At 36.8% G+C, this 27,970-nt stretch overlaps 1 protein-coding gene across 2 annotated transcripts in view; it reads left to right on the top strand.

Annotated features, from left to right (window-relative positions):
- The window catches only part of LOC131052167 (uncharacterized), a 71,141-nt gene that overhangs the window by 26,433 nt on the left and 16,738 nt on the right, over nucleotides 1-27,970 (top strand). For both annotated transcript variants that reach the window (XR_009107296.2, XM_057986774.2), the window contains exons 4-8: nucleotides 88-193; nucleotides 293-769; nucleotides 863-948; nucleotides 1,109-1,233; nucleotides 14,036-14,230. Coding sequence is in view for 1 of the 2 variants with exons in the window: in XM_057986774.2 (XP_057842757.1) it covers nucleotides 88-193; nucleotides 293-769; nucleotides 863-948; nucleotides 1,109-1,233; nucleotides 14,036-14,230 (989 nt within the window). In the remaining variant the exon portion in view is untranslated. The remainder of the gene's footprint in view (nucleotides 1-87; nucleotides 194-292; nucleotides 770-862; nucleotides 949-1,108; nucleotides 1,234-14,035; nucleotides 14,231-27,970) is intronic.

Below are 27,970 nucleotides of genomic sequence, written 5' to 3'. Positions count from 1 at the left end.
AATTTTGTATAAAAAGTTGAATTACATATGATATTTATGTGATTGGATTGTTTCATTGATACTTATTCATGATTTGCATGTGTGTAGATCTATTAGTCTTGGAAGTTTTCGTCGACTTTTGGAACAAGATCTTCGATTAGAGACAAAAGCACTAGATGTTCATAAAACATTGATTTCAAAGCTTGTCGATGAGGTACTTTCTTCCTCAATTTTTTTGTTTTGGCATTTTCATTTCTTACCTGAACAGTTAAATCTTCTTCATTCCAACATGTCTGATAGTTTTGTTTAACAGTTACTTACTAGTCCTTCTAATGAACCCGATAATGTCAAAGAGATGAACAAAAAGAGCCAGAAGAAAAAGTTATCTAAGGGAAAGAAAATTGGTTCTGAAGAGGATGAAGTCAAATATACTAGATCTGACACAATGGAGGATTCACTGGAATCTACAGAAATTTCAAGAGATGATGGGCTGGAACTGAACAAAGAAACATTGAAGGCCAGTAAATCTAAAAAAATCAGGAAGAAAGATTTAGGCATTGCGACTTTGAAGGGGAGAAAGAGAAAACTAGATCCAGAAAACGAACACAAAAAGTCAGTGAAGAAACCAAAGAAAAAGAAATCAGTTGAAGACACAGACACAGAGCCACTAAAATCAGAGACCACAAGAAGGAAAGAAGAAGAAGACAGTGTGGATGAAATTGAAGAACCAGTAAAAAACAAGGCTTCTGAAGACAGTGACAGTGCTTCATCTGATAATGAAGAGGAGAAGGTCTGGTAAAATATATTCTTGCATGGAAGTGATTGTTAAATGATCAAAAAATTGTTTTAATGTTTCTATAATAAGTGTTATGTACTTAACCAGAGTAAAATGAAGAAGACAAGCAATGCAGTTGTGCATGGCGAGCAAGTCCAGAATTTGAAGAAGATCATAAGATCCTGTGGAATGACGTATTTCTCTTGATTCTCTTATCAGAAGAAAATTCATATTGTAGTGAAATCATTTCAATTATATTTGTTTGATTTCTTGAGCTATCAGTTGCATTAAATATCCTTTTTCCTTTAGCTGGGGAAGAAAAATATTTGAGGATTACGCTCTTTTACTTTTCAGTGTTCCTCCTACAGTTTACAAGAAAGCAAAACAACAACCTGACAGCAAGCGAGAGGCATACCTTTTACAGGAATTGATAGCAATTTTGAAGAAGGAAGGCTTGTCTACAAATCCTACAGACAAAGGTGACTAGTCACTGTAATTCCAAGATCATAGTTTTGAAAAAATTAGTTGAAATATATATCTATCTGCTCTTAGTTTAGCCTTCATTTGACATATTTGGGTTACAGCTACTGTAGTTCATCTTTTAACTAGAAAATTTAAATAATAATCCAAGAAGCTTCTTCAACTACATTTTGTTAGGTTTAGTATAGTGAAAAAATGAATTTAGTCTGTTGAACTATCCTCTTATATCTCCTAGCATATTGTATATCCAAGATAAAAGAAAATCATTTCCATCTTCCTCTCACCCATATCACTACTTTAACCTCAATTAACTTAAAGCTCCCAAGTTGGACTGAAACACAATTAAATGGAGGGTCAGCTTTGAATGAGACTGAAAATTGTTCAAATTAAACAGCTATGGTCACATCATGCCTAAAATTTTAAGAAGGTTTGAATTATGGTTTCGGCTAATATAAATGCAAGGGTTTATCTTAGAGTTTAATCCATTAGTTGCCATGACCAATAGATCTTCTATAGATCTTCTACAAAGTTCGTGATCCTTTCAGGACCAAATCTGCTAGATTTCAGTACTGGTTCGTCATTAACTATGTGAATAGATGGTCACTGCGCGATAAGAAAATACATTCACAGTTTAAGCTGCTTAAAATTGTTATAGAACTTGGAAGCCTTCATCTCTGTATTGGTATTGGTATGCTACTGTTTCAATGATGTTCTCCTCCTTACTCACTCTTGACCATTTGGAGAGACAATTTGATGCCTTCAATTGTTTTTGTGAGCTTCATTGGCTTGTGGTGAGTATTGGTAAATTAAAGTTTTTAATCTTCAACATATCTCTAGGCACTCTTTAAGATTTTAGTTTTACGACAAAAAGCATTTGCAACAATGGCTTATAACAACTTGGGATTCAGTTCATTGGACTGTTTTGTAGTCCAAGATTCTGGATCTTCCCTCTCAGCAACCACATTGCAAAGGGTATGCCTCGCCTTTTGTTCTTGAGCACTAATGTTTATCTCCTTGATATCTCTTAAAAATGTGCCTTTGCAATGGAGTCATTGGGCCTACATTTCTTTATGGTTTATAGGTTTAAGATCTGCCAGCTGGGCTTTTATCGAGGTGGGTCCAACCTCTCACGCTATTGCATGACTAATGAAAAACAAATGGTTTCTCAAAGTACTGTTAAATTTAAGTTTATCTGCCTTTGCCCTGAGGGTATTGTTGATGGTGTTTTAACGCGCTATGCAACATAGAATAAAATACTAAGTATTCTATCCTCTCTTGAACAAAGACTCCCCAAATGCTAAGCTGCGTGATCAAATGGGACGACCCCAAGGTTCTCGAATGTCAGGTCTTGATGTGCTCTTGGATAGACTCAGTTGTATATGATGTGAGATTGCTGGAATCACAAGGTGGACTTACGTTGAATGCTTGAATGCTTTGAATGTCGTTGGAATGTGGGATTTCACTTGATTTTAAAAAAAAAGGAAAAAGGATAGGGTTTGAGAAAGGTATTCTAATTCTTGGAATGTAAGAGCAATGGACAATCTTTGGTGGAACTCAACTAAACTTTACTTTGACATGTAGTGAACGTCTCCACAAGGCTAGTGCGATCTTCTAAGGATAGCTTTATGGTTTTGAAATCATCACCACAAGCATAGACACCATCAAGTTGATGCATATCGATGAAAAAGCGATAATTGAAGTTAAGCTTTGGCTAAGATGGATCCAGTTGACTACACAAGGCACTTTACCATCGGCAAGGTGTTAGTAGTATGGATGTATGAATTTCACCATTGATCATACACAAAGTTCTTCCATTCATCTAAATTAAAAAATAAAACGAGAAGTAGAGACCATGCAAATTGCTGAATCAACACAAAGTTCACCATATATTCAATGAAATTAACATGCTTCTTACAACAATGTCTTGGCAACGATCTTTGCCTTCTCTTCCTACTCTACTCTAACTATTAACTGTGAACTATTGACTACCCACTGTTCACCTTTACAAATGAAAGAGTGGAGCCTTATATAGTGCTCTTTGTTACAATTGAAGGGCTCAGATTGATTTACAATCAATGGCCAGGATTGAAAGATAGAAACCCAAATTAGGGTTTGTTACACCCATTGCAAAGCATTTAATGCTTGACCAATGATAAAATTACATTTGACGGGACACATGTCCTCCTTTGAAAGTTCGACCAATAGATGGTGACGGTAGCTGCATCAAACTTTGTGCCCATGTGGTAGTTATCTCTTTGATGGATGAGTCGGGTACATTGAATCTGGACGCGCTAGCTTGAAATGATGTGATTGGATAAGTGATGACTAGGCGACACCTTAGTTAGCTTGATCTTTGTAACTCATCACAAATGTGTGAATGAACGAGGCATATCTCTTGATACTCAACATTTCCAAGCTCTTGATGTGATGATAACTTTGCTCATGTCGATCTTCTAACTTTGATTAACTCTTCTAAAACTACCTCTTGTCTTGATCGTTTCAGCTTTGGAGCTTCCATCTGGCTATACTGGCAGTGATTCTTGGATTTCCGAAGGGAATTCAAGATTGTGAAAATTCCTTCCTTGAGTGCTTGATTTGATGCTTATGCTTGATAAGGTTAGTGTGATAGAAGCCTTCTTTATTCAAAACCTTGAGCTTTTCATCCTAGATGTTGTCGAGCTCCATTTTGATATCTTCCTTCTAATGTAGATCTTCATGTTGAGGTCTCAAGCATCTTGAAATGTGAATGTTGTCCATCTTCACATCGTTGTTCTCTTGTATCCACTTCCTTGAATCACCATGAGCTGATCCTTTGTATGTCTTAAATCACTTTCAAGTGGGGAAGCTTCCTCCTTTATGTCTTACGATTGCTTGCATCAAACCTGAAAAGCTGAAGGAGCACTTTAAACCTTGGAAGAAAGATGAAACCTGAAGAAATTGGAAATTCAAAATCCTTGCATTCAAATCCACTTGATATCATTGACTGTTGCTCCTTAAAATCTCTCTCTACAATCTGGAAATGAATTTTCTGATCATGGAAACATCTGATTTTAAGTCTGATTTTGTGTCTCAGGCCTGATTTATGTCTGATTTCTCATTTTTTATATGCCTGATTTGATAAGTTTCAGGTCTGAGACAGGTCTGAACTGCATTGTTTTCGTGTGGCAAAGGAGGTGCTAATTCTTAGATCGCTGATTTTCATTGCCCAGGGAGGATGTATCGTACATATCCTAGGCTAAGGAATATCCTTAACCTAAGGATGAAATATCCTTAGACAAGGAAGGCACAAAATTCTTAATGTGCTGATGTGCTTGGTCAAAGGATGTGTGATTTGCTTAAGTCGCTAATATCCTTAGCTTAAGGACGAAATGTACTTGGCTCATGGATGTAATATACTTGGTTTAGGAAGTCATGAAATGCATAGGGTGTCGATATCCTTAGCTCAAGGATGAAATGTTCTTGGCTAAAGGATGGGATATCCTTGAAATTCCATGCCTTAGCCAAATCTTCTTAATTTCCAATATGAAATATCCTAGGAATTCCATGCCTTAGCCAAATTTTCTTAATTTCCAACATGAAATCAGAAGATAAATTGCTGACTTGCATAGGAAACCGTTCTAATCTCTGATTTGACCAAGCATTCGCAGTGACAAGGCTTAAGTCGTGTCTTTGGTGCCCAGCTGGAAATGCAAGGCTTAATTTGCTTTTCTTGAATAGTCAAAAGGGAATTGCAAGGCCTCAATTCGTGCCTTAGAAGTGGTCAAAAGGTGCTGATGTCAGTGGTTTATGAAGTGGCATTGTTAATGCCTTAGAAACATTTTAAATCTCCACCGTAAGATTGGTGGGGCCCAAGCATGCCACGATAGTGAAGGGAGAATCGAAGGTTATGAGGTGAAAGGGGGGTGTGCGGTAGGAAGGGAATAGGTTTTGAAGTGATGTTGTGGCAAGAAAGGATGAGGGCATACGGTAAGAAAAAGCCATGGGGGTAGGAAGAAAGGGATACGGGGGTAGAATAAATGCTACATTGGGATGTGAGGTTAGGAAAGGGAAGTAAAGGGGGTAAGGGAGTGGTGAAGAAGGTATCAGGTAATAGGGAGGTATAAGGGATAGGCTAAGGTAGGATCGAGGTAGTGGAAGGGTAATAAAGTAATATGGGTAGTGGATGGGTAGGCGAGGATGGGATTGGGGGTATGTTAGGAGAATCAAGGGGTAAAGGGTGTGAGATGTAGGTTAGAGAGTGTAGGAAATGGAAGGTATGAGAGATAGAAGAAAGGAGATGGGAGTGAATGGAAGGTAGAAAGGTGAGAGATAAAGGAAAGAGAGGGTGTAGGGATGGGGAAGGATGAGAGATGGAGAGGTAGTGAATGGTAGAGAAGATGGAAGGGCTGTGAGATGAAGAGGGAGTGAAGGATGGTGGAGAGGAAAGAATGTGAAGAGAAGATGGTAGGAAGTGGAGGTGGTGGGTGAGGCTGGATAGAAGTGGTAGGAGATAGAAGTGGGAATGAATGTCAAGGGAAGGATGGGAGTTTGGGCATCCATTGGTAGTGCTGGGAGAGGCAGGTTGGAGGATCAGGAGGGCAATGAAGTGCTGCACCTCACTTCATCCTAAATAGAGAGCCTTTTTGGTGCAGGGGCACAAGCCTCAATTTCATAATTTATTGATTTAAAACTTCATGTTGTTGATAGCAAGGTGTTGGGAGGGATCAAAGAATCCTTTGTTTATGTTTTGTTTTGTAATAAGGTCCTAATTGTCCATTTTGTAAGGCCTAGTGGCCTAGGGTGCATTATAAACCCTATTGTCAACTATGGTCAAAGGGACTTAGGACGAGTAGAATTAGGGAGTCAAGGTTGTTTTGGTCTATTTATATCCATTTCAATGTGTTTAGGTCCCTAGGTTGATGATAAAATTAGTTTGAATGGCAAAATGCAAAAATTGTCAAAAATTGTCAAAAATTGACAAAGTTGTCAATTTGTAAAGCAACTTTTCAAAAAGTTGTTGTAATTGGTTGCTCAATGTTCATAACCACCTAAAATCAGTTTGAACATGTTGGGAAAACTATAAAATACCTCAACAAACTCGTGTGGAGGTTGTTGTGGTTGAAATTTGTAAAACTTGATATTTGAAATCAATAAAAAAACTGCATTTTCCAGAAAATTCGCTGTTCTTTTGGTTGGTACGGAATTTCACGACCTCCAAACTGAAAAATTCTTTCATGGGGAGTTAGAGGGGTGAAATACCTTTCGTTTGAATCCAACCAGAGGTCTGGAGGTGGAGTATTGAGGGAGAAAAGTTGTAACAGATCCAAACAGCCCGGAAAAGTGCCCTTTCCTAGGGCTTCAACTTCAATTTCCCATTTCTTCCAAATCCACCATGGGAAAATTCTAAAACTTGGTGAAATAGAGGATTTGGGAGTGTATTTTAATATCCAAAAAGTTTCAGACTGAAAGGATGCAGTTTGGGTGAGATTTTATTAAATTTGGCCAGGCATCTCTATGTGACTGGTTGTGGGAATTGAATAAAATTCATGAACAGTCCCCATAACTTTAGTTTTAATGCAAACCAGAAGCTATAACTTGGTATTTGGTGATTATTTGGATACCCCAAGGTGTTCCAATTGCTGCCCTTGAGAAATTGCAGGTTTGGAGGGTAGTTCCTTTGTTAAAGTGCTCATTTAGCCCCATTTAGCCTAGTTGAGGGTTTACTAGAAATGGTGTTTGTAGGAGGTTCCAGATCAAACCCTTTTGGAAAAAGTGCTGTCCTAGTTTGTTAATGGTGAATATAAAATAAAATTTCTTTGTCCTTTGTAGTTTTTGGGAGAAAAACCAAAAAGTCATTTTTGAGGGCTAGTTGGCTAGAATAGCCATTTTGCACTTTGACCCCTTTGAGACTTGATCAACCCAATCTGAGGGTTGTTTAACATCATTGGAGGTTGTTGGATCCTAATAAACTTTATTTGAGTCTTTGTGGACTTGTAGAACCATTTTGGAGGGGTGTGAGCCATTTGAGCACTTTGCCTATGGGGTTGACAAACCAAAGTTGATAGCCTTTGTAAAATGTCTCAGTGGGGGGTTATGGGGATGAAAACTATTGAAATGAGACATTGATCTGTTGCTTGTAAAGGTGTGAGGTCTGGTTGGGAAAATCTCTTTTGAAAGGGATTGGGTTGCCAGTTGAGCAAGTGAGCAACTTGGAGCATTTTCTAGTTGTTGGAACCATACCTCGACATCACTTTTCTTGATTACATCTTGGCCACCTGAGATACTACACTTCTTCCAAATGAAAGGCTTATAGCAAAAAGACCCTACAACTATCCTAGAAAGCAGAAATAAGTGGGGGTCCCCATTTGCAAGGGGGCGATGTGTGAAAACCTCACAACAGGTATCTTCAGTACTTGTTTCAATAATCACATATTTAGATCCTTAGGTGGCTCATCCCTAGGCCAATAGAGGTATTTGTGTGAGGCCTCTTGTTCTTCCAACGTGATTCCTCTTTGGATCTCAATAGTCATGCATGTTATTGGTATCTTGAAACCAGGTCACTTCTTCAATCTGTTAGAATGTTAGTTAATCAACTTCCTCTATTTAGGTAGTACTTAGATGTCCTTGGCCTTATATCCTCAAACATGGTCATCAAAATGGATGTCAGAGAGGGTGTGTTACATTCAAGTCCTTGATGTCTCCTCCACAAATGCTTTTTATGTTGAACATTTTTATTGTACATAAATTGTATCATTATTCAATACATTTATCTCCACCATCATTGGTCTTATGCCTTGAGGATTCTCCTTTTAGCTAGATGGGGATGTTTTCCCATCAATTATGAGTTGAAATTGATCATCATATTTCTCCAGGTGATAGGATGGTTGCTTCTGCTATTTGTAGGAAGGGGAGATTGAGGAACGCCGTCTTATAATCTAGCTACTATGAGATTTAGGAAAATATCATGACCTTACAAAGTTTTGGGTTGTGCTTTATCTACTTTCTTTTGCTAACCCGATGAGGAGTGCCTAGTCTTTTTCCTTTGAGAGGTTGTCTTCCTTAGATGTAGATGCTTATAAGGGACACTAGGAGTTATTAGTTTGATTACGCTAGGAGTTGTTAGTTTGATGATATCCATCTTCAAGCCTGCTACAAGTATTGAATGTAGTAAGGGTCCATTGAATAGAACTTACACATTTTGGGACAAATTGGTAGGCATAGTTTTGCATTTTTTTGGTTACTATCAAACTTCCCACCCCCAAAATTTATTTCTAGGTAGAGTGAATATGCTTCATTTTGGCATTGAGGTCCTCCTTATTTGAAGCCCAAGCTTCATAGACAAGCACACATTACTAGGTTTGGGCAAGCACATTTTACTAGATTTTTTTAATCTCTAGCAGTTCGTTGGATTTGGATTTTAGGCCATGTTCCATGAAGTCTTAGGACAAGCGGGCCAAGGGCCTATATTTGGGGACAAAGGGGGGATGGCTGCACAATAATATATGATACTTAAAAAAATAGTTATAAAAGTATAGACAAGGAATAAGAAATGAAACTTGGACATACTCAAACATATTTGATATTGCATTGAATGGACAATGAAAATGTTGAATATCTATATATTTATATTATATTCAAAATGATGATAACATTCAAATATACAATTGGCCAATGGTCCAAATGCCTCAAAGCATCATTTATCTTGAAAGTCTATACCGAATTTCTCATCTCTTGAATGGCTAGACTCCTCAAGCTCAAGCTTCTCCAAGGCAATACCAACCTTGTTTATGCTACATCTTCATCAACTTGTGTTGTGGTCAATCCAATGCAAGGTTCTATGTACAACTACAAGCTTGTCCACCCTCCTGGGGATGATTCGGTTCCTCTCAATAGCAGGAAGAACTAGATACTTGGGACAAACAAACAAATGGTTAGTGTGGTAGTGCAAGAATTAGGCCCATGTATAGTTCACCGTAGATTTGGGTCCTCCTATGCCATAGTCTCCCTATCCATCTTTGCCTCTTTTGAATATCCCCTAAGACTGGTAGATTTTGTCCTCTTATACAAATGATGTTGGCTTGTGTAGAATAATACATTTTGAATGGCCTTCATAAACCTTGTCTTCACCTCAACATTCTCTATAGGAGTAATTTTGCTGGACCTTTGCACACTCCACTTTGGGTTCAATGCGTTGATAGCCATGTGCAAGAGATTGTTGAGCTTCTCCCATCAACGCTGAATGATTGGTTAAATGCATTCATTGTAGAGCTCTAATGTGGGGTCTTTTTTCATACAATTGCCTTCATTTGGCCCAAGATACCGTTAATCCACTCATATACCTCTCCAAGGTTAGGTGCTTTGTGTTCCTATATCTAATAACTTTGAAGGAGTAATGATGACAACAATATATCTTGCTTGAGGCCAAAAAGTATCACTCTTCATTTCCTTCTTCACCCTCTATTTGACTTAGAATTGAGCCACCGATTATACTTTGTTGTCATGACCATTAGTTGCAATGCCTTTTGCAACTCAAGAATCCTCTCCAAGAAAATGAAGAATGATGCATATCTAGTCTCGTTAAGTTTCAAAAACTCTTTAGAGAAGGTTCGAAAGAGAGTATGCGGAGTATGATGATTGTAGATAAAGTTTTGCACACCTCTAGCATTAAATAACCACCTCTTTGATTCATCCATTTGATTTTGCCCATGTCCTTGAGTGCATTATCCATGGCATGCACACAAGGAGTCCACCAAATATGCTTGAAGGCAGCCTCAATCAATTTCATTGCAGGTTTGCACACATATGCTGCATCTGTCACTACTTGCACCACATTTTCTATCCCAACCTCCTCAGCAGCATCTTTAAGATTTTGGAAATGGAAATCAATATCTTTGCAGTGCTTTAAATAATCAATAGCCCTAAGTAAGGGCCTCTAAACATGTGACCACAATGTTGATGAGTGGATGATGCCTTATTCTATTGACCTATCCATGATTAGGTTGCATCCACTAGTGACCCAAGTAGTTTTCATATTATTATTAGAATATTAATCTTGGAATAATTTTTTTCCAAGATTGTTGTCCTCAATTTTGTTTCCCTTGGTGGTACACATGATGGACTTGCTTTGATTAATTTTTGCCGTAGCCTCCTTATAATATGGAGAGTGAACCACATGGAATGGAATGCCATTAGCAAAGAAGAACTTGCCAATGGCATCATACAACTCATCTCTTTTTTGCACATTGAATAACTCTCCATCACGTTTGCAACATCACTATTGTCATTCTATATTTCCCTTTAGGTGCTGCAATGGCCCTTGAACTAGTTAGAAAAGTATAAGTAGAACGATCTGAAACTTGTGGATTTGGGGTAGTCCTAGTACTAGTAGGAGGTGGAGCTCTCAATGGCAAAGTGATAGGTACAAGACTTTGGTCATTAGCATAACCCCACAATATACTAATTTCACTTTTTTTTTTCAAATGACAATCCATTACATACTCATTACATGCTCCTATACCTTTGCCTATGACATAAAGGTGTGCATTAATTCTTGTGATATTGCCTTGAAATTCAAGTTGACAAAGATGACATGTCCATAGCCTAGTGGTTTCCATTGACATGGGTTTTTTTTTGCAATCTAGTAGCAAATTGTTTTAAAGATGACTTCTTATCAAATGAACCCTTGGCAAAATCCTCTAATAATTTGGAAGGGCAGGTAAAATGTGCATTGCCAATAGAGCTAGTTGCCTCAACCCTTCCCCCACCACATCTGTACTTGGAGTGAACCCCCATAGGCTCTTCCTTATCCTCTTCATCAATCATGTTGTGAGAAATAGAACTCATAGTGATGTTGCAAGAAACAAAGTTTATGGTTACCACGCATGTCATAATGTCATTAAGTAATAAATTATGCACCTGCTCAAGGCACAAGGATTTTCTTTTTCTTTTTTTTTTACTTCAGGTTGCAAGAAACACATCTGCAGAGGAAATATAAAAATATGAATCCTCGTTCTTCAATTTTCATCAAACAAGATTTCTCTTTTGTTTTTCTTACTTTAGGTCACACGAAGCACAAAAGCAGAGGATACACAAAATACAAAATCCTAAAGTGACTTGTAAATTTTATTTTTTAAAATTCTAATCAAATATTTATGCAAATTTGCAAAGAATATTTATAAATAATTTTTAACTCCCTAATATTGCTGTTATAAAATTAAAAAATTTAAAACTTGATCATTTGTAAAACTATAATTTGAATTCTAACAATGGAAATCCCTAGGGCTTAAATTAATTACAAAATTAGTCAACTAAAATTACTAAATTGAAAAAAACACAAAAAGCTGTCATGAAGGGCCAAGTTTACCTTGAGGCTTGAAGAACGTGTCAATTCAATAGTGGATTGACGATTTGATGAAGTTTGTGCACTTGCTCTTACTCTCACTATTCCTAGTACCCTCAGTCGCAGTCTTTCTCACTCTTGCAGCTTGTCGAAAGTTGGGAGTGATTTGGAATGAGGTTTAGATGCCTATTTATAATTGTTTTTGCAGGTGCTTAGGGTTTGGATGTTCCTCGTAGACAATTAGGGTTAGGGTTAGTGGTACACAAATCAAAACATTTGTTGATATTTAAAAGAAATTGAATTTTTGAGTTTTAAAAGAAATTGAATTTTTGTTTTTTAAAAGAAATTGAATTTTTGAATTTTAAAAGAATATTGAATTTTTCATTTTTTTTGCTGTGGGGGACACCCATACGTCCCAGATTTGGTCGCACCCAGTGACAGTAGGACAGTGAGGGGATGTTTTTCCCAAGTCCCTGCATCCTTGTTTTGAAAACGTGTGGATTTGGCACGGTGAATGTCCTTGTGGAACAAGTATTTAGGAGAGGTTCTAGGAGGATCACTTTACCACCTCCACATATAGTTCAGCATGACCTTCTTGAACCTTTATTTAACAATCTTCTATGAGCATTATCAGATCTTGCATTGGCTCTTTCACACTAGTTCTCTTGGCTGAAGCCTTGCTATGCAAGCTATGACTTGCTGGTCTCCTGTCCTAGGTCTCAGCTACATCTTCATCATCATCTTCTTTGTGTCATTGAGGGGGCCTCCCTCGCATCTCTCTTTCAACTTATATGCTGTCCTTACAACTCTAAGTTCAATCTTTTTCTTGATTTTAAATATTTAAATGAATTTACTTTGAGTCCTGTTGACCCAATTTTGGTCATCTGTGGACATCAATGTATAGTTTGTTTCGTGTTCTCTATACTATGTCTCAGTGAACCAATTCCAAGTTTCTTTGGTCTTTCTTGATTCCACCTGCTGTCTGATCTAGATTATATTGAAATTGTCCTCCAAAGTGTACATTTGTTTTCATTTTTGTTTATCTCTGAAATGGACAACAATCTTCTAGCTTGCTTTTTGTCCTTATCAGTATTTGTTCCTTTCCCACAATCAAATCTATTTTTGCAATGATTGCTCTGACAGTCTAACTGCTATAATTTTTTCTGCACCTTAGTATATCTTCAACAGATTATTATATACAAGTCTGTCGACCCCTGTATTTCCCTCTTTCTTTCATGAATTTTCTGGCTGGGATACCCCAAAATTTGGTTTCCTTTTATTATGCTGGAAGTGAAAACTTTCATTCCAGCATTTGGTTTTTGTAAACAAAATATAACAAATGTTCAGCTTCTATCAAGCCTGTGAGCTAGATTGTCCTGCAGATATTATGAAAGATAAACCTGTGTGAGAAAAACACTACAGATTGGGAGATTGATGAGACTCTTTGTCATTACAAATTTAAGGGAAAAACTGACAGCTATTGTAATGATCAAACCTATAATTCTGCAAACAATCTTGTTCCCAAAAATGCTGGCAGTAGGTCAACTTTCTCTGAGCATGTTTTTCATCTGTGTGCTGGTTTAGATCCAGATCCTGGACTTCCTTTTATGACTTTCCACATTGATCTAGTCATTCTTGTACACGCTGTTGGTGGTTTCTCAGAGAGCCCTGACTTGGCCTCTGCTGGGCATATCTTATTAACAGTACTGGTGGAGGCCTCCATGAATATAAGAGGTTCTAGGAAGGGGTATATTAGAAGTTTTGGTTTTACAAGGCTTACAATTTGGGTTGGGGCCTGCTATGTCTTGATGTGTTTTATCCTTAAGCATATTAACAGCTGTGTAGCAAAGAGATTGGTTAGAAGTGTAAACATCAAGATATTCACAGACCCTGATGAGGAAAATGGATATATTCTTATTGGAAACAATTTTCTGGAGCAGTAACTTGTTAATTGTACTGGTATTGTATGAATAATCAGAGGGGCTAAAATCTTCCTGGTAGGCTTTTTTCCCTCAGTTCATCACCTTTGAACATAGAGTAGTTATGTGGCACTTGGCAGTGTTCTTAACCAACCAGAACAATCATTTTTCAAGCCTCAAGGTTTGCCTGCAAGAAGTTGTGATCGGCCTAGGACCTGCTAGCAATCCTTACGCTTTTCCACAAACACAAACTTATCAATTGCTCAAGTACTGCATACTAATTTTTTCTAGCAGAAATTGAACAGGAGTATGAAGAAATGTAAGCATGAAATAGATGAACAACATATATATCAATCACCATGAGCTTGTATTATACGAAATTAAAAGAAAGAGGTTTTCAAATAACTCTTGATCTTCTACTTTATATGTTACTGTCCACATACATGTCACATTTATATCTCACACAAGTATCATATGAATGTATAAACCAACTATCGATTCAGATAGTCAATTACCTTGCCACAATTTAGATTGTGTATTAATGGTCATTTTTCTATTTCACAGAGATCAAGGCTGTAGTAAAACGCAAGGAGAAAGCAAAGGATCTTGAAGGCATTGATATGACAAATATCATATCTGATTCTCGTCGTAGAAGAGCAACTTCCAATTTCTTAATTCCTCCTCCACAGTATAAGGTTTCAAATGAAGATGATGAGGATAGCAGTGATGATGAAGATGGTAAAAGCTCAGAAGATGATGGTATGTTTTTGATACTTTTTTGCTTGTGATAGTTTAGCATAACTAATGCGCATGAAATTTGAAGTACATGCAACATTGGGATTGTATTATCATTAGTCTGTTGGAATATAGATTATATATCATTATAACTTTGAACTCATCAGGCCATCAGAACTGGGTCAGAGATGATTCGTGTGTTCTCTTGTTCTTGAATATCTATCTTGGACACTTTTTGGCCACTTTCTTGGATATTAGATCAATTCTCATCCTTTTATTCTTGGTGATGGGTTTCTTCCATTCCAAAACATAGATTTTTTGTATCTAAATAATTTTGTAATATATGTATGGTGCAATAGCAATATCAATCAATTTGAATGTGCAAGTTGCTGCACAGATTTAGGATATTGTAACACATGCAATCGAGCTGATATTTTTTGAAGATTTGATACTTGCATGTGATAAATTGCCACACATGGGAAAAAACACTTAAATTAGAGAAATATTTTATTTGGAATCTTATCTGGATCTTAAAGCTTGTTTTCTTGATGCTGTTCAATTTCATTTTAAATTTAACAATGTTAACAATAATGAGTGAATCTCATCTTTACAATAATTATTATAACCATGGCCATGCCAGACCACAACATCACCTTAGTACAATCAACTGGGAAGAAGGTAGTAACTTAGTGTCCATGAAAAGTCCATTTTTGAAAGGAAAAAGGAAGAGTACACTGCAGGTTTCCTGCTGATATTGGCTTCTAGATTCCATATTAAGTCTCCAAATAATCATAAGAAGTTGTCCGCTTTGAGGAATCATACCATGGTTTTAAATACAGCAGTCTTCATGATGGTGTTAAGAGGAAAACATAAAATAGAGTCTGATAAAGCTTTACAATAATTACAACATTATAACTAGAAAAATTTCAAAATTGTGCTTTAATCTTTGATTGGTGCTAATATGATTTCTCTTAAATTAGCAAGATTTTTAATCTTAAGTTAAAGACAGATTGAAAAGAATCTTTTGTTTGCCTGTAGGAAACAAGGTTTGACATTGAAGGCAATCGCACAAATGCTTAGTATCAATAGGAACACTTCTTTTTGCAATGAGTTCTCTGTCTCATTGTATAGAAATTGTGATCCTGCCATAGAGAAATCAAATTGTGCAATTGAAGGATATTGATAGTATCCTTGGAACTACCATGCACAAGAGAGAAGGTTGAGACCATACTTACTAGGAGACTTGTACCCTAAACCTTAATACTTGTTTCCCATACTGGAAACATGTCCCTATTTTGGAGACCTATAGGGAGACATCTCTAGACATTAGGAGACTTCAGATGCAGTTTCTTTGCGTCTCCTCCCTTGAGAATCACAAAAATTCCAATAGAGGTTTCTTAGATGTATTAGGTAAAATACATTGGATTTTCTTAAAATGCTGATAAGTGGCTGACAAAAGAACTAAACATATACACTAATAGGCTTGTAAATTTCCATAAAATTTTACAAGTTATTTTGGTGGTAGAAAATATCTTTATTAAGTCCCAAGAGGTAAGAATATGAAGTGAAACATTAATAAGTCTTAGGATATGTACATATGCTTTGAAGTTTTATTAATTTATTGAAATTACAGTCATCTCCAAGGTCCTCTATACCATGTTTAAAAAAATAATGGCATGCCCTCCTAGTTTCTCTGTTATCTCCAACTGATTATGGTTTTTAATATTTTTTCCTATTATGATGATGATCATCAAATATAAACATAATTAATCTATTTCAATGCTTTTAATTTTTAAGTAGTATATGTGTGTGTGTGCGTGTGCGCGTGCATACATACATGTGTACGTACATACATATATGTGTATGTGTACGTACATTTCTATATGTACATACATGTGTATATGCACATACATATGTCTGTGAGCATATACATATACATATACATATACATATACATATACATATACATACATGTGTATGTACATACATACATTTTTGTATGATATATATACATATACATACATCTGTATGTACACACATGCTTCTATGCATGTGTATGTACATATGCATATACATACAATACATGTGTAAGTACATGTACATACATTGCATCTGTGTATGTGTATGTGTATGTGTATATATGTATGTATGTATGTATGTACATATATGTATATATTGCTGTCTCCATGTATCTGCCTACAACAATTTTTGAATATGGCATACTGTTACCTGTTTGCGCCTCCATACCAGTACTTGCACCCATCTCTTGCTAACTATGGTCGAGACCAAGAATACAACTAAAGAAAAATGGTTTGCTGATGAGTTTTGTGGTGATGAAGCACCAAGAGGGCATGATGATATGATGCAAGGAGGATGTTCCAATGAAGTGGAAGAATAAACGGAAGATATCCAACTGTAGTACAAAAGAGGAATGGAATCTAGACATTACTACACATCAAGTACAAGGGTTAATGAGTCAACAAGATCTTATTTGTTGCAGACTCTCTAGTGAGATGACAAACATTTTTACTGTTGTGATTAAATACCATATGAATGCAGATTCCGAAGGAATATTGTATAATTAGACCAACTTCCTGTCATCTAAGATGAAGAATATACAGAGCAAGTGTTCAAAAGGTTTTTATAGGAGTTTTCACTATAGGATCTCACCAGAGGCATATTTGCTAGAGAAGCAAGGAAGCACAAATTATTTTCCAAACCTCATATAGAGCTAAACTTCTTATTGGTGTTTTGATGAGTGTTTTTGGTCATTGACATAACATAGTGAACTCTTCAGGATGAGCAGTCTAGGAGAGCAAGAAAGGAGTCAACATCCACATATGAGGAAAGTGACACTTTCGGAGATTGACAATTGCTAGATACATGTGTAGTGGACATGACAAAAGTGAAGATGGGAGATTGTGTATAAGTGGAAGAGTTTACAAGGAAAGTGTCTGGTCATTATTGTTGATACATGATAGCCTCGGTAAGATAAATGATTGAATGAGAGATAAATGAAGTCTCTCATTCAATAATCTATCTCATCGATAGACTATGATAAGACTTCAGTTATCATTCCTTTATTTGATGATTATTCTTCGATATATATATATATATATATATATATATATAACCTTGCATGCAAATTCCGATCAACATCGGGTTCTTAACCAATGCCTAACTACCGATTAATATCGGTTGCAAATCGTAAAGCACAAAATACCGATTGGTATCGGTTAAACTTGTTGATTATATGCAAACCGATTGGTATCGGTTAAACTTGTTAATTATATGCACACCGATTGGTATCGGTTAAACGTGATTATGGTTGAAGAGGTGCGATCAAGTAATATCTTGATCGGTCATGTCTAATAGACATGACCGGTCAAGGTATTGCTTGATCCTCCTTATTGGCATATATATATATATATATATATATATATCGATTGGTGATTGTGAGAAGAACATCAAAATTTATAAATGCTCCTTCTCCATCTGCAACATACCAGATAATAATCAGATTTATTATATTGTGAATTAACATATACTTGAAAAGAAAAATAACCTTGAATATAACTTGCACCTTGAATTGAAAATTGAAATACATTTACATGGTATCAGAGCCAAGTTAATTCGAACCTGAGGCTATTCAATTTTGTGGAAAATTCAAGACTAGCATATATTCAACATCACATTTTTCAAATGGTTAGCACTATCAGATTCGAAGATAGACTCGGAGGCGATGACTTCTCAGCATGGAAGTTCAGAATTAAGATGATTCTAAGAGAAAATAAAGTTGAATCATTTGTAAAAACTGATACTACAGATTTTGAGACTGAACCTGTCAAAGCAACTTGGATAGAGGGAAATGAAAAGGCCATCAAAATCATAGTTGATGGGGTGAGGAATAATATTATGCCCATCATAAAAAAACATGAAACGGCCTACAACATGTTCAAAGCACTTGAAGATGCATTTGAGATATCCAATGGAAGTAGAACCTTGGCTTTAAAGAGAGAAATAAATCATATAGCTATGATCAAAGGGGAGTCAGTCAATGCCTACTTCATGCGGATATCAGCCCTAAGGGATGGGCTAGCAACCCTTGGATATGAGATCCAAAGAAAAGAATTAACACTCATTGCTCTAGATGGGTTGCCTAGTATATGGGAAACATTCGTCCAAGGCATTAGTGCAAGGGATAAATTTCCAAAGTTTGAAAGGCTAAAGGCAGACTGTCTCCAAGAAGAATCAAGGTTAAATAAGAAAGGGATCAAACAAAAGAATATAGATGAAGTTCTTCAAGTCCTAAATACAAACTCCAATAAGAAAAGCAAGCATAAACAATTTAGGAAGAGGAAAGGTTGTCATGGCAAGAACACCTTCAAGAAGGATCTTTCACAGATTCAATGTTACAGATGTGACAAATTCGGACACTATGTTGCCAAATGTCTGGAAAGAGCCAAACATCAAGCCACATTTGCCATAGTAGGAAAATCTAAAGGGGAAGATGACTCCGAGAAGTATGTACTCTACTCAGCACTTACAAACCAAGCATCAAACAAAGTGAACTCCTGGGTGATCGACAGTGGCTCATCTAGACACATTACAGGGTTTAGAGAAGTGCTAGAATCCATGATAGAGGAGAATGATGAGGAAGTGACTATCGGAGATGACTCCACACATCCAGTCAAAGGAGTTGGAACCTGCACCACCTGCACCATCAAACTGAAGTCAGGCATATCATTGCAACTTAAAGGAGTACTATATGTCCCAGGCATCAAGAGAAATCTAGTCTCCATATCAGCACTAGAGGATAATGGGTACAGAGTGCCCTTCATGGACAACAGAGTGTTGGCTTGGCCAAAGAATTCATCTATCAAGAAAGCTAAAACCATTGGTCAAAGACAAGGCTACTTGTATGAGTTGTGCATAGAGCCCAACATAGCCCTAATCTATGAAACTACATATGCTAATGAAGTTTGGCATAGAAGACTAGGTCACCTGAATTTTAGAGTTTTATCATCAATGGGAAACCTTGTCACAAGCCTACCTAAGTTAAAGCAATATCATTCAGGGGCATGCAAGGGATGTGCCTTAGGTAAAAATGCTAAGGGTGTTTTTCAAAATAGTACTAGGAAAACAAGCAAAGTTTTAGAGTTAGTTCATTCTGATGTATGTGGACCTATGTCTGTACCTTCTTTAGGGGGATTTTTGTATTATGTAATATTTGTTGATGACTACTCTAGGAAAACTTGGATCTACTTTCTAAAATGTAAAGAATCAGAAGAGATCCTTAATAGGTTTAAGGAATTTAAATCACTAATAGAAAACTACTCAGGAAATAAAATTAAAACCTTAAGAACTGACAATGGGGGGAATACACCTCAGATTTATTTAAAGATTTTTGTAAAAATGTTGGGATTAAGAGGGAGCTTACCATACCTTATAATCCTCAACAAAATGGGGTAGCTGAGAGGAAAAATAGGACAATTGTAGAAGCTGCCAAAGCCATGATTCTTGATCAGAATCTAAATACCAATCTTTGGGCAGAAGCAACCAGCACTGTTGTATATATACAAAATAGATGTCCTCACTCCCATCTTGAAGATAAAACCCTTGAGGAAGTCTTTACTAAAACAAAGCCAGATATCAACCACCTTAGAATATTTGGGTGTCCTGTCTATATTCATTTACCTAAGGAGAAAAGATTAAAATTAGAACCTTTTGGAAAAAGGGGAATACTTGCAGGATATAGTGAAACCTCCAAGGCCTACAAAATCTATATACCTGGTCAGAGGAATATTGAACTGAGTAGGGATGTAATCTTTGAAGAAGACTTAGCCTTCGAAAGAGCCCAAAGCTCAATAGAATTTGAAGTCTATGTCCCTACCCCTAGCATAGATGAAGACCCTGCTCTTGAGCTTCAGAGGGAGAGTCTTGAGGAAAATGAAATTGAAACTCAAAACCCACCTAGAGAAAATTTCAAGAAAAGACCACTATGGGCCACCAAAATTGTAGAAGAAGCTCAGAAGTATGCTGCCCCTTCAGGAACCTTCAGAGAAAGCAAAAGGCCTAATGAACTTACCAACTACGTTGCTCTCATGAATGATCTTTCAAAAGATGAACCTACTAATGTATCAGATGCACTTAAACATCAAGTATTGAAGAATGCCATTCCATTATGAAAAATGATGTTTGGGAAATTGTTCCTAGGCCAGCTGGAAAATCTGATGTCACCTCCAAATGGCTCTTCAAAATCAAACATGCTGCAGATGGCAGCATTGAGAAACACAAGGCTAGATTTGTAGCCAGAGGGTTCTCACAAAAGGAAGGAATTGACTATGAAGAAACCTTTGCACCTATAGCCAGATATACTTCAGTAAGAACAGTCTTAGCCATTGCAGCAGCAAAAGGATGGAAAGTACATCAGATGGATGTAAAGACAACATTTCTTAATGGAGAGATTGCACAAGAAGTATACCTAGAGCAACCTGAAGGGTTTGAGATTCATGATGTAGAATCTCGTGTATGTAAACTCAAGAAAGCTCTTTATGGGCTTAAACAAGCTCCCAGGGCCTGGTATGAAAGAATTGACACTTATTTCTCAGGGCTAGGCTTCTCAAAGAATGATGCATATCCAAATCTCTACTATAAACAAGACAAAGGTGATATGCTGATATTGATTTTATATGTTGATGACTTGTTAATTACAGGGAAAGATCAACTCATAGATCAGTCTAAGTAAGACCTTGCTAAAGAATTTGACATGAAGGACTTGGGACTCCTTCATTACTTCCTAGGTTTGGAAGTATGGCAGAATTCTGATGGCATTATGGTAAACTAGGGTAAATATACCTTGGACATTTTGAAGAGATTTGGAATGCTAAACTGCAGACCCATGACCTCTCCAATGGAAACAAACCTTCATAAACTTAAGGAAGCAGCAACAAAATCACAACCCTCAGATCCTACTCTATACAGGCAAATGATTGGGTCCCCGATGTATCTTGTAAATACGAGACCAAATATCCGTTATGTAGTTAATGCCTTGAGTCAGTTTATGTGTGAACCAAAGGAGATACACCTGGTAGCAGTAAAACATATCATGAGATATCTACAAGCTCCCAGGGCCTGGTATGAAAGAATTGACACTTATCTCTTAGGGCTAGGCTTCTCAAAGAATGATGCATATCCAAATCTCTACTATAAACAAGACAAAGGTGATATGCTGATATTGATTTTATAAGTTGATGACTTGTTAATTACAGGGAAAGATCAACTCATAGATCAGTCTAAGTAAGACCTTGCTAAAGAATTTGACATGAAGGACTTGGGACTCCTTCATTACTTCCTAGGTTTGGAAGTATGGCAGAATTCTGATGGCATTATGGTAAACTAGGGTAAATATACCTTGGACATTTTGAAGAGATTTGGAATGCTAAACTGCAGACCCATGACCTCTCCAATGGAAACAAACCTTCATAAACTTAAGGAAGCAGCAACAAAATCACAACCCTCAGATCCTACTCTATACAGGCAAATGATTGGGTCCCTGATGTATCTTGTAAATACGAGACCAAATATCCGTTATGCAGTTAATGCCTTGAGTCAGTTTATGTGTGAACCAAAGGTGTTACACCTGGTAGCAGTAAAACATATCATGAGATATCTACAAGGTACCCTAAAACTTGGTCTCAAATATGAGAGAGTTGAACTAGATTTACACGGATTCACAAATTTAGATTGGGCTGGAAGTGTAACTGACAGGAAAAGCACCTCAGGGTGCTGTTTCAGTTTAGGTTCAGCAATGATATCCTGGATTAGCAGAAAACAATCATCAGTAGCACAGAGTTCCACTGAGGCCGAATACATTGCAGCCTCCATGGCTGCTCGAGAGGCAGTATGGCTTAAGAAGCTTCTTGTGGGGTTATTCAGTGAACAAATGAAGCCTACAATTATTCATTGCGACAACCAAAGTTGTATAAAACTTTCAGTGAATCCGGTGTTTCATGACAGATCCAAACATATTGAGATTTCATATCATTATGTACGAGACATGGTAGATAGGAATGTGATCCAGTTGGAATACATTTGTACAGGAGATCAGACAGCAGATATTCTTACCAAACCACTTTCAAGGGTGAAAGTTGATCACTTTAGAAAAAGTCTTGGTATGATTGAAATTTAACTTGCTTTGTACTCCTATACTTATTAAGATGTTTTATGTGTAAACTTCTTTGTTATGTTAGGACTTTTATGGGTTTAACCCCCTGTGTTCATGTCTAAGAGGTGACGATCTCTCAGATAATGAACACTTGTATGTAGACATTATAAGGTGATGATCTTATGATGTTTGAACCAATTATCATGTTGGATCTCTGGTATGCCATGGATGTGCCATGATTGTGTTGTGGTAAAACATTTGGATAAAATGTTAGTGCACATACCACAACTTGGATAAGTTGAGAATTTAACTATTCTCATGTGCTTATTCTTAAAGTATTGCGTGTTTAGGCAATACTGATATCACATGCTTAGGTGATATCTTGTCATCACAAGTTGATGTGATGAACGTTTGTATTGCGCGTTTAGGTGATACTTCATGTCACGTGCTTAGGTGATGTGATTTCTTGTATCAGATGATTGATGATACTTCATGTCACATGTATAGGTGACATGATCCCCTAGAGAGTAAGATTACTTAAGGAATACTGACCATCATGAGAAATGTGATGCTAGATATGTTGTCTTTCATTTATCTTCCCTAGCTAAGAGGGAGTGTTGATACATGATAGCCTCGGTAAGATAAATGATTGAATGAGAGATAAATGAAGTCTCTCATTCAATCATCTATCTCATCGATAGACTATGATAAGACTTCAATTATCATTCCTTTATTTGATGATTATTCTTCGATTTATATATATATAACCTTGCATGCAAATTCCGATCAACATTGGGTTCTTAACCAATGCCTAACTACCGATTAATATCGGTTGCAAATCATAAAGCACAGAATACCGATTGGTATCGGTTTTATTTGTTAATTATATGCACACCGATTGGTATCGGTTAAACTTGTTAATTATATGCACACCGATTGGTATCGGTTAAACGCGATTATGGTTGAAGAGGTGCGATCAAGTAATATCTTGATCGGTCATGTCTAATAGACATGACCGGTCAAGGTATTGCTTGATCCTCCTTATTGGCATATATATATATATATTGATCGGTGATTGTGAGAAGAACATCAAAATTTATAAATGCTCCTTCTCCATCTGCAACATACCAGATAATAATCAGATTTATTATATTGTGAATTAACATATACTTGAAAAGAAAAATAACCTTGAATATAACTTGCACCTTGAATTGAAAATTGAAATACATTTACAATTATCTTCACTCGACAAAGATAGGATCTTTTGATGAGCAATGCCATGAGGAGACCATTATCACATATAAGAATGGTGGTCATGATAGAGAAGATGATTGTGATGTTGATGTGTAACATGATGAGAAGACAAACTCTTTGGAGGAGATCATCCTTCGCATTAGATTTGAAGGGAGTACTCTTGTGTAGGCTGCATCGTCAAGATCATAGTTTGTTTGGACAAGAAACTCTTGCAGACCTAGCTACACAACCTTTCTTTGGGTGTGTGGGCAGGGATGTAAGACTCATTTTTGATAAGGTTGTCTAGCCTTCATCAAAATTGAGCTTGAAAAAATTAGATACTGATGCGATTGCCCATCTTGCATAGCAGTATGGTGATGTGATTGACTCTATTGAGGAGGTTTTTCCTGCTGGAAATGGAGGACATTGTGATGAGATTGAAGTGCATGACGATCTTGATGAAACAAGTAAAGGGACAAGGGATCCACGTGGGACTTGAACTGCAGGAGAAAATACAAATGATGAGGGTGAAATGCAGGTTGAGCCCCCAAGTCATCAGATAGGAGTCACTATAGAGATGTTGTGGGGGATGCACAAATTCGATTGTTGCCTGGAGGGCACACAAACTAATGTCATGGAGGAGCACCATTAGTGAATGGTACTAGCTGACCATTCTCCAAGAGGGAAGGGGTAAGAGAGCCTAGTGCCTGGATGTGAATTCATTTACAAGAGCAGCTGGTGAAATTGCATACTTGATGCTAATTGAAGAACTTTAACTTCCAACATGGTGAGTGATTGACCATTTTGGGTAGTGGCTTCCAAAATTTCTGAATTCTATCATGAGGCTACGTGGGAACAACACAAGATGAAGATGATTTTCCACTATGAGGAACACATTTTGTTGTGGTAAGGACTGATCACTGTAGTACACAATATTACCCATCACAATGGTCTGATATCAGTTGTACTAGTGGAGGATGCTCACCTCCCATAGATTTTGAGTTGCAAATATAAAATCAACTTAAGAAGATGACCAAGAAAGTATAAATGTGTTTGAGGATAACTACCTCATGAAGGTGAAGATATAGCAATTATGTAGGGAACTAGCTGAATTGAAGAAGGCCAAGACAAAACAAGGAGGCAATCCATGGACTTGTGATGTGAAGCTGATTGTTAGCTTTGAGTGCAAGGAGTACACCCACAAACAGTTCTAAGATCTTTTCTAATGCTTCTTTGCTAGAGTTGGAAGTAGCAAAATATGGAAAAGTAGATGAAAGGGAAAAGAGAATGACTGGAAAGAAAAGCACAACACTCAATATAAGAATGCGAAGACAGTAGTTTGTGAAGGAGTTAAGTTACAAAGGGGTCAAATAAACTTGAGGGGAAGAGTGCTGCAGCCTCCCAAGGACAATATACATTAGTATAAAGAGTTCTCTGCAGTATGTTTTGTTATTTTCTCTAAAGCTGTGTGATGTTACATATGTGTTATAATGACTAATGTATATTGTTATATATGTGGAATTGCATTGTGTGAGAATAACCCCCACTTACAATGTCTATGAAAGATGATCATAACACAAATTTTCCAGCTTGTGCCAGGATTAGCAGCAATGGTTATTGATTTCATTTGCAGGCTATCTCCCCTACTTTAATGACAATTCTTGAAGCTCTGTGAGATGACACAAGATAACTTTTGATGCAGCCCTCTATTGGTTTCCTTGATTCCACCAAAAAGTTTCCCATCATTCCTACTGCAGCAGATTGTGTACCTCTTTTCTCTTGAATTCTCATTGCATAACAACCCTTTCTGTGTCCTGTATTTAGTTGAGACATATAGCAAATTTGTAAAGCAGCATTTTTGGTTTTATTTCCCTCAGTATGGCAAGTATAATAGGTCTTATTTCGGAGTAGTGATCCATCATATTCTTCTTTGCTGTCACTTGAATTGGGGAGCAGGTGAGGTGTCTTTAACATATCACCATCTGTATGAGCTTGAACATCCTCATCTTCCTCTGTAACAGGTTTAACAATGGATTGTCCTATTGTCTTAGTTTTATCTGCATGTTCTTCATTCTTTTGTCACTGAAAAACAGTATCAAGGTGTAAAAAGTACATTGTAGAATTTTATCTTTGTTTTGTTCTGTTTGCCTGTCTGCTGTCGCAATATTTGGAAATAAACAGGGAAGATACTTAGGAAAAAAAATGCTTTTAAGGGCAATTATGACATTTCTACCCTGCATTTATTTAAGAAATTTGCAGATAGCCTTAAGTATTGCTTGGGAACCACTTCTAGTTAGTTATCAATAGAATATTCACTATAATAGTGATTGGCCTCTAGTGGCTTTGGAAAAATATCTGCTTCGGGATGATTCTTTGCCTTCAACATCATAATAATTTGATTTTTATATTCTTTTGCCTAAGGGGTTTTTCTCTGAATTATGTGTCTGTAACTCAATAAGAGTGCATATTCTATTGCTGTTTTATGCTGGACTTCATCTTTCTCATCCATTGTCTGCAAAATGGTTCTTACTTTCATTTGATCTTTCTAATGACTGTAGCTTATTCTTAAGCTATTTCGGCCGCGAACTGTCTCATCTCTTGTGGTTGCTGGTTTCTTAATGCTTGCCTTCTTTGATATTCCTGGCTTGTTAATAAGACAAAATCATCAATAATGATCACATATTGTTGTTAGAATTGTGTTGTTCAGTTGGTGTTGCTGTGCACATTAGCAGAACACAAGAGTGTAGAATGTGAAAACAGCAGTAGAATGTGAATATGCAAAGGAGGTTGTCTTAATGTTAGGTGCTATTGTTGGTTTATTATTAGGTCTATACTTGGCACTGTAGACTTTATTTGGGTGCTGTTTTTTTATTGTTTTTTTGGGTGGTTGGTTTATTTCTAAATTCTAGATAATAGAAGTATTTTGTGATGAAAAACAAACTAAATTAGGCTTCCTTTGTCTTATTTTGGAGCACCAAGTTCATGGGTTATTTATGACCTTATGGCATCCTTTTTGTATTCAACATTTTTCCAAAATAATAATTTTTTAACAAATGTGGAACTCTGGTTTCTGTTTTGTCATTCTATTATTTGTACTATAAGGAATTTTGTGTATGCAGGTTAGTGCATTAAGAAGTACAGGTTGATTGAAGGTTAAGTTAATCAATTTGTTTCAAACCTTTAATTGCATAATTAGCATACCATGTGCTGAATTTTAATATGGTATTAAAACACTGTTGCTGAGTTTTCCAGGTTCGTGAATGAGATTTGCTGCTACCTATGATTGGGTGTTGCTGGAAGATTTCAGTACTTTACTTTAATGACTGATTATCGTGGATAGGTGAAAGGTTGTGGAGTTAAAGAGATTAAATTTCTACAGTTCATGATGTATTTTGTTTATGATGTATTATGCTAAGGTTGTAGAGTGTAATGCCCTAATTGTGCCAACCATTAGAGTGTTGATTTGCACTTGCAATAATTGGCTGATCTGCTTTAATTTCAGCTGATTTATTCAGTTTCAGTATGTTTTAACCGCTGAAAATATGATTTGTCTGGTCTTAGAGAGTGTGACTACCTAGAGGATGCTTCAAATTTTACTCTTGGAAGTGCAAGCTGTAGATGCTGCCGGAAGAAGTTGATTTTTGGGTCCTTTGTGGAAAGCATGTTGACACTTCCAATTGATTTTGTTCAGTTGGCTGGGCATAACACGAACATGGTCAAGACAAAGCATTTTATCTTGGATACTATGAAAGATCATTTGATTCCTCACGTTACTGAAAAGAAATCAGCGAAGGAGATGTATGATGTCTTGACCACTGTTTATAAGATTGTGAACATGTCCTGCAAGATTTTGCTAAAGATCAAACTCAGTACCACATGCATCAGTGGCATAGACACAGTATTCACGTCCTGATGAAGAGCATAGAATGTTGTGATCAAGTTTTAGCAGTTAGGGTTAAGGTGGTGGATGAAAAGTTGGTACCCACAATTTAAGATTAGTTTTCTCTGTACTAGGTATTATTTGTTCAGGGTGTTTGTGCTTGTTAGAAGCTTTTTATTTAGGAAGATACTAGACTTGAAGCTACTTCAGTTAGATTGGAAGAAAGTTAAAATCAAACTATTATTGAGAAGATGAAGAAAACCTAGAAAAGTGGTAAAAAAGGACCCGAGAAGGGTTTGAAAGGAAAGCAACAATATATAAAGTTTTCTCAACAAGGGAAGAATGATTTGAGCCGTACTGTGAAAAGTTTGGTCACTATACTTTTCAGTGCCCTAAGATGAAGGGGAAGGGAAAGCTGCTAAACCCACGGCAGGACTGAGAGATGGGGGGGGTGTGAAAGTAAGAACCCCTGCTAAAACTACCC

Source organism: Cryptomeria japonica, chromosome 2, assembly GCF_030272615.1.
Source record: "Cryptomeria japonica chromosome 2, Sugi_1.0, whole genome shotgun sequence".
Classification (NCBI taxonomy): domain Eukaryota; kingdom Viridiplantae; phylum Streptophyta; class Pinopsida; order Cupressales; family Cupressaceae; genus Cryptomeria; species Cryptomeria japonica.
This window is presented reverse-complemented; position numbering and strand designations above follow the sequence as displayed.